The 8,540-nt window shown below is 38.4% G+C and overlaps 1 protein-coding gene across 1 annotated transcript in view; it reads right to left on the bottom strand.

The window, feature by feature from the left end:
- The window catches only part of LOC101299142 (LRR receptor-like serine/threonine-protein kinase EFR-like), a 3,537-nt gene extending 764 nt beyond the window's left edge, over nucleotides 1-2,773 (bottom strand). Inside the window, exon 1 of the mRNA XM_004308889.1 lies at nucleotides 151-2,773. Within this exon, the coding sequence (XP_004308937.1) occupies nucleotides 151-2,773 (2,623 nt within the window). The remainder of the gene's footprint in view (nucleotides 1-150) is intronic.
- Nucleotides 2,774-8,540: the final 5,767 nt, after the last annotated feature.

Raw genomic sequence — 8,540 nt, 5'->3', positions numbered from 1 at the left:
TGTATATATATATATATCGTCAATATGCAAGAAAAGGAAAACTTCATAGTTAGAGCTTAGAGATATATACAGATTTGTGTAAGTACTAGTAAGCTAAATTTTTTTACTTGAACTAATGCACTATCAGACTCACATAGTGGGGAATGTTACCTGGAGCAGCATAACCGATTGTCCCCTTTATTCCAATTGTGCTACTTTGAGTTTGCGAGGACTCTGTGGTGGTTGAGATGAGTCTGGCTAAGCCAAAATCACCTACACGAGCAACCATGTCATCGTTAAGAAGAACATTGCTTGGCTTTATGTCGCAGTGAATGATTGGAGGTTCACAATGGTCATGAAGATAACATAATGCAGAAGCGACATCAACAACAATATTCAATCTTTGAAGAAGGGTCAAACTCATTGATTGGTTTTCTCTGTGCAGCCACTCCTCCAAACTTCCGTTTGACATATATTCAAAAACTAGAGCTTTGAATTCAGTAGCATTGTAATCCATGCTAGAGCAGCATGTTAAGATCTTGACAAGATTCCGGTGCCGGATATTTCTTAGTGTATTGCATTCTGCAGTGAAGCTCTTGGAAGCTCCTCTCTGTTGAAGGTTGATGACCTTTATGGCAACTACTTTCTGTTCTTCGTGATCAAGAATCCCTTTGTATACAGAGCCAAAACCGCCTGATCCAATCAGAGTGCTTGGGGAGAATCCACCAGTAGCTTGATGAAGTGTCTGGTAGGTAATCTTTGAGAGGAAGTTGGTTGATGAGTCTCCAGCTAATGATTTATTTCTCATTTTTCTCCTCCAATACAGAATGAACAAGGCTACAAACACAAGAGAGCATCCAATGACCAATAAAATTGTGAACTGCAGTTTGAGTTTTCTCTGCTTTTTGATGATGCATGCTGGTAGCTGAAGTTCCGAAACACCACCACCACAAAGTTTGGTATTACCAAACAAGGATATTGCGCTTCTGTTTCGAAAGATTCCTTCTCTTGGTACCTCACCTTCCAGATTATTGAAAGACAGGTTCAAATATAGCAAGAAGGCAAGTCTTTGTATATCTTTTGGAATTTGACCTGACAAGTTGTTTTGTGAAAAATCCAAATACTGAAGACCTTTCAAAGAAGCCAAAGAAGAAGGTATCATACCTTGAAAGAGATTCCCTTGTAGGTAAAGAAGTTCAAGGCTCATACATTTACCAATGATTTCCGGAATTCCTCCGGTCAAATTATTTCCAGAGATGTCAAGGGCATATATGTTCTTCAGCTTACCCACTTCCATAGGCAGGCTGCCAGTTAGTGAGTTGTGTGACAAGTTGAGAGAGACAAGGGAGAAAAGACCAATCACTTGCGGTGGTATATCTCCGCTTAGCCTATTATGTGATATATCCAACTTCTGCAAATGTTGGATGTTCCCAATTCTAGGAGGAATGTTTCCTTCCAAGCCATTTGCCGACAAGTCGAGTTGATACAATTGAGTGAGGTTTCCTATGGAAGATGGGACTTCTCCTGATAATCTATTACCGTTTAAATCCAGGTCTTGCAGCTTTTGTAACTTGGAGATAGAGGTAGGAATGGTGCCTCTGAACAGGTTATCCTCCAGGCCCAAGGCTATTAAATTGTTGAGATTTTCTAATGTTTCAGGGATCACTCCTGATATTTGATTTCCCTGAAAGAAGACTTCGGTCAGTTGAGTTGACAAGTTGGCCACAGAGTTGGATAAAACACCTCCAAAATTGTTGGCACTCATATCAAGCATTTCCAGTTGGCTGCAGTTGGCCAAGGATGTTACGAAATCCAAGTCATTAGCAGAAAAACTTCCTAGAAAGTTGTCACTTAAATCGAGTGACGAGAGATCTGAAAGATCTCCAAAACTTTTAGGAACTTGCCCTACCAAATTATTCTCTGAAACATCAAGTTCATAAATCTGAGAAGCATTGGAAAGTGAAGATGGGATTTGCCCGGAAAGTTCATTTCCGCCAAAGTACAGTTGTTGGAGATTAGGCATGTTGAAGCCTATGGAGGGTGGAATACTCCCCTTGAACTTGTTACCTGTAAGTGTGAAGGACTCCATAGATATGTTAAAAAGGGAAGGAGGTATCATACCAGAGAGTTTATTGACACCAATGCTGAAAAACAATAAGCTTCTCAGTCGGCCTATCTCCTCTGGAATGTTGCCCACCAAATTGTTATATGTCAGACTAAGGAAACTGATTGATGAAAGATTTCCTAAGGAAGGTGGGATGCCTCCCGTCAATTTGTTTTGCTCAAGATTTAAGTACACAAGCTTCACCAATGAGCCGAGGTCTGATGGAATTGTGCCTGTAAGATGGTTTGACCATAAATCTATGCGACTCAGTTCCGGGCAGGATGTCAAGTTGACTGGAATTTGCCCCTCCAACATGTTGAAAAGTAGAGTGAGATGTCGCAGGCGAAACAAACGATCAACTTGTTGCGGAATCTCACCAGAGAAGTTGTTGTTTTCAAGGTTGATGGACCTTAGAAAAGAGAGATTGCCGATGTAAGGTGATATGGTTCCATTCAAATGAGAATTAGAAAGGTTCAAGGCCACTACTCTCTGATGCCTTGAGCTGCAGGAAATCCCATGCCAGTTACAAAAGTGAAGGGAGTTATTCCATGTGTTCAACAACCCTAGTGGGTCAGTGATTATGGATTCTTTGAATTTGAGTAAAGCAAATTGATCGGTTTCATTTCCAGATGATCTTGCTATGGTGGTGGGTAGGAAGAAGATCATAATGATGAGGAGGGGATAGGTCATGGTTTTAAACCAAAATGCACATAATAACCTGAGTTTATGAAGCTCCATTGAGTTTGCTCATGCAGGAAGCTAGTTGTAGTTGGTCATGAGAAAACTATGCAAGGCATTTCAAGTTCCCCTTCAAGTTTAGCTGTATTTAATTTAACAGAGCCAAGGAAGAAGGACATCAAATTCCGGGGGTAAGAAACTTGAAAGCAGCCCTGCACTAATTAAGTGGATATCAAGTAAGACTTGTGGTATGCATGGTGGCCAAAATGCCAAATACATTAACTTTTGTTTCCCTTTCTTTCTTTGATGGAACATAGTGACAAGGCTCCATAACATAAAGAGAGAAGAAAAGAGCACAAAGGAGGAGACCAAGCCAAAATCTATTTCATTACCAAAAGATGTGAGATGAGCGACAAGTCATTATGAAAGAGCATACAATTCATCCAACGAACTCTAAGTTGCCAAGGAACATGAGAACCGGAAATAAGATAATGAAGCACAACGAATGAATCGACCTCAAGCCAAATGTGTTTCCAGTCAAGAAATGGAAATGATTAAGAATTGGTTAGCGCCATAAACAAGTTTAGGGCATCCCAGCGCACCAAAGTTGATTCACACTGGCAGGCCCGTTCACCTGTGAGGGATTTGGTCAACCACCATTAGATCAGGCCACTTTAAATCTAACGAGAGATAATGAGACTAAATTAACCTAAAACACATTGTTTCATATCTCTTAATCAAAAATCTGCTTTCTCTTTCTTCTACCCAGACATCACTTCTCAGTTCTCCTAATCTCCCAAAATCCTCCTCTTCTCGTCCTTCTCTCCTCCTAAAAACAATCCAAACATCAAATTTGGTGGAACCCAGTGATGGCGTTTGTCGGGGACGGAGACCCAACGCCTGGAAATCTTCTCCTAATCCCCTCGTTTCCGTCTTCCCCATTCTTCTCCCTCTCCTCTCATAAAATTCATCAAATTGCTGGAAAACCACCAAGATAATTCACCATAGCGAAGACCCAACAGACAAATAGTTCACTTGAAAGAGATGGTTCATGAACTGTGATTTGTAATTTGGTTGATTATCACACAGTTCCAACTTTTATGTAGGGGATTTCTGAAAGAAAAAATAAATGATAATAATTCGTAGGAGAAGGTGTAGGAGGTGGAGAGCTAGCCTTGGTCGGCAGCTTCCGTCGTTGGGTCTTCGTCTCCGGCGAATAGGAAGGGACTTCTGGGTAGAAGAAAGAGAACGAAGAGAAAGCAGATTATATTTTTTTTTTTTGGAAAGGAAAAGGGTGGTTTTTTTTTAAAGGAAAATGGACAGCAGTCTTATAACATTAATAAATTCAGGACAGAATAGCATCAAAATACCGTTACATTAGACATTTAGCTCACTTGAAGAGGATTAAACTAGAAACAAAACAAGATACCAGAGAAACATAAAACTAGAGCCAAGGCGCTCAATTGCGGTACTTTTAAGTCTTATGAATTCATCTCGCTGCATCCAGCTCGCACAGTCTGTCAAGCTATCAATGCACTTGTACGTTTGAATTATCTTTTGATACTACTCCAGATAACTCATGCATTAATCTTACAGCTGGCAGTTTGGAAAAAAACCCACAAAACATAACCCTAATGGCTCTCTGCAGCCTTTCCCGTTTTCTAAACCCCCGCCGTCTTGGCCGGGGTCTCTAAAGGCGGACGACGACGTCGACTCTAAGCCAGACCCTTTCGGCATCAAGCCCTCCTCTGGAGGCATATCTAGACTTGTCATGGTCAATCAATTACAACCCCCAACCCCTATATGAGGAATCGCTGCTCCTCCCTCCCACCTCATGGCTCTCAACAACTGGTTAGATGTTTGCAGGTAGAGCCCGACCCCAACGAGCGTGACACAAAGCTTCGTGGTCTTTCAGATCTGAAGGGATGAAGATCAGATATGAAGGAATGAAGGTGATGGTGGTCTGGATTGACCTATCACATCAAATTGCTGCTATGGAGACCAATTGGCGAAGCCGGATTAGATTTTCCCTTGGGCTGGTTGAACGGAGAAGAGGGGCAGAGGTCATGTGGCCAACAGATCTCAGTTTTGAAGGGCAGCGGATGGGGCCAATCGATGCTCTGTTGCTGCCGATTCGAACTCGAGCAAGACGTCCACACTTCTCCGAGACGGTGACCGGAAGTGTTAAGAGGAGGAAAACTGTCAGGTCGGGTGCCTAGAGAAGTCTGCCAACCCAAACCATTTGGTGGGCCGAATCCATGTCAATTGCCCACACTTGCTGGAAGGTTGTGGGTGGCCAAAGTAGAAACACAATCTTGGTTTTGGGCCTATTTATGGATCCAATCAATGGCTTATGTTGTTTAAAAATGATTAAGAGATATGAAATAATGTGTTTTAGGTTAATTTAGTCTCATTATCTCTCAACCGTTAGATTTAAAGTGACCTGATCTAATGGTGATCTAACGGGACTGTTCACACTGGATTTATATAGGAAGAAAAGGCATAGGTAGTCCTGCAACTAGGGACTCAATCCCTGAGCACAAATGTGTTCATCTTAAGCACAATATGTGGTGAGGGGCTCAAACCTTGAGGTAGGTGAGGAAATCTTCCGTCGAATTTTTCCGCACCAACACAGGTATGCACTTGATCGAGCACATATGCATGTACTCATCTTGCATACAAATTATTCACTACATACTCTGCAACTCATAAAACAATCACGTATATATGTCAGGACTACTTAGCTTGCTTTTAGTTCTCTCAGATCCCTATGTGTTCCGTTACAACTCTCTGAAATTGTTGCCAATAAAATCATAAGCAAAGGTAATAGTCATGCTTACTCTACTATAATGGTAACTCTCTGTGATTTTCAGTTGCCAGATTTCACTGTTAGTCTAGATTACTTGAGGCAGGGAACAGGTGTACTCTTTGGCCAAAACTTTCATCTTATACGTCAAGGAACAATTTACCCAAAGAACCGTAAGGCACTTCATTTCTAGGTCTTTCCCCAAAATTCCAAAATTACAAGGTTTGCCTTCAAGTAATTTTATCTCAAGTAAGTCCTTGAACTAACTGGAAACTAATGCCACAAAAATTGGTAATGACTTATAAGTGATGAAAGAGTGAAATCTTCAATCCTGCATCATCAACAGTCCGATTTTTTCTGACTTTTACTAAAATGCGGCTTTTACAAAACAAGCAAACCGAAAACTTGTTCATGACACAAATACAAACCGCCGGAGGCCATGAGCTAGGTTACCACTCAGATCACCAAGCATAGAAGAAATGGCAAAAGGCTAGGGTCTTATTTGGCAGTAAAGAAACCACAACTCTTAATGTAAATCAATGAACACAGCTCATTTTTGTATAATTGGCCGGTGTTCCTCTTTGTGATTTTCACTTCTTGCCAAACTCTCACTGCTACTCTATAATGTCTATATTACTTGAGGCAAGGGGAAAGGGTGGTCTTACTGTAAAGAGGAACCACAACTCTTATTGTTAACGAAGCACTGATCATTTTCTCAGGAATTCAGGATAGAAGCCCTTTTACAACTATGCCTGTAGCCCAAGTTTGTCTATAAAATCAGCAACAAAAAGCAAAGGGTAGCCTTATTGTTCCTCTTTCATTCATTCTGGAATTGATTTATTCTCATACTTGGTGATTCACTATTGCCCATAATTTTGAATGCATCACTTTTTCATAATTGTCTTCAATAATGTACCCTTCCATGTTTCCCTGGACACAAATTCCAGTTCCTTGCAGAGAAAGGCCAACTTTGTATCATTAGCTTTGTATGATTAAGATTTGATTGTAAACACTTCTGTATAGTCTATGAGAAGGCTTGTAATATTGTATTCAAAGATGATTATTACCTTGGATATACTATTAGCTATGTTCTAATCTCCCCCAACAGTTATAAGTACTCTAATAAGCAATTGGGCCAGTACTGCTTCTCACTCTCCATCTGTGATGAACAATCCCTAAACTTATTGTAGTGCTGTTTAGACGACTTTAGAACATTCAAACCTCTCTTCTTTCCTGAAGTTGATCAAAAGACAAAAATTGTGCACCATATATATGATCCACATACTCATATGCATTACTACTAGTCTCATCGATTCATGTTTCCTTTCCAATTTGTGAGAGATCATCTAATTTCACACGTCAAAACGTTTAAATGTGAATAGAAGTGTTTAATGGTAATTGGCATGTCAAAGATTCTAAAGAACAAAGCAATTTTTAATTTTCAGTTGATTTATATGTTTGTTGAACCTTTCTTACATGATTTGAAGCAACACATTATCTAATTTCGTCAGTATGACCACGTTTTTTTGTCTGTTCAACTGGCTAGTGGCTACCTTACCATTCATGGTAGACCTTCATATTTAATATGCATACTTCTTATGTCACATCAACAATTTCATTCATTTTCGAGGTTAGATTACATCACAAAACTTCCTCCAATAAAAAAAAAAGATTACATCACAAAACTACATATGAGTTGGATACACTACGCATGTGTTACGTCACAAACCTTTTGAATGATTTGTATATATTTTGTGTATTAATAAAAATTCTATACAAGATCAAAATAATGTTCACACGGTCAGTTACTGATTAAAAGATTCATGGTCAGTAACCATCATATAGTCAATTTACTAAAAAATAATTTTCCCCACTCTTAGATTTAAATCTAATGGTATCTAATGGTGACTGACCACGAATATCTTGGTCAGTCAATGACTAAGTAAACATGACTGAACAAGATCAAATGCTTATAAAGTTATAATCTAGCTAGCTACTGTGGGCACAAAGTTGAAAGTTCATCTTCAAATGGAAGGAGAGTGAATTGTGAGATCGGCTTAAAAGTTGTATACATCATATAATGAACAGAATGTTTAATAAAAAAATAATGATTTATTTGTGATGAAGAGAGATTCTGCAAATTAGAAATTGAAAAACGACAGGACTATTTGAGATTGAAATTTTGCAGAAAGCTGCTCACTTTTTGGAGGTCTTTACCAAGATTGTTTGACTATGTTCAAAACCTAAAGCAAAATACAGAATTTCAAGCCACGAAAAAAAAAAAAAGGTGCGTCTGTTGTCACCCCACAAATTATTTTTTTCACCTCACGTTTTCTTCACACCTCATTTTTATATTTTTAATTGTAAGTCTATTTTGCTCACTCATTTACAATACCTAAAATACTTTTTTTCCATTTTTTCTTTGTTCACCCTAAATTCTTTTTTCACCCTACATATATTTTTTTCAATTTCATATTTGCTTTGTTCACCCTACATTCAATCTCTTCTCACCCCGCTTATATATATTTTAATTTTAAATTTAGTTTATTCACCGATTTGTAATACACACAATATCAGTCTCTTCCAATAACCATTGAACTCCAAAAACAAAATGAAATTAAAGAAAACCATAAGATTAATAAAAATGGAATTACAAACTGAACAATTAAAATCACATCAAAGTATAAATCCTAATTAAAAAACAAGAAAAAACTCTCAAACTTAACAACTCATTGGTATCCTTTGATATCAAGATGCACAATGTCTATAAAATGTAAACTTTACTTAGAAAAAAGTCTGACGCCGATGAAAAAAAAACAAATCTAATATATATAAGTAAGCGACTAGACATGGAAATTTACATACAAAATCGATATGAGAAATAACGAGTAATGGGATAAACGAAGCATCAACAAAGAAAAAAAAGAAGAGAAGAAAATAATGAAAATAATATATATATATATATAGTTGAAT

This window comes from Fragaria vesca, linkage group LG7 (genome assembly GCF_000184155.1).
Source record: "Fragaria vesca subsp. vesca linkage group LG7, FraVesHawaii_1.0, whole genome shotgun sequence".
Taxonomy (NCBI): Eukaryota; Viridiplantae; Streptophyta; class Magnoliopsida; order Rosales; family Rosaceae; genus Fragaria; species Fragaria vesca.
The sequence above is the reverse complement of the archived record's forward strand: the minus strand, read 5'-3'. Positions and strand labels throughout refer to the sequence as shown.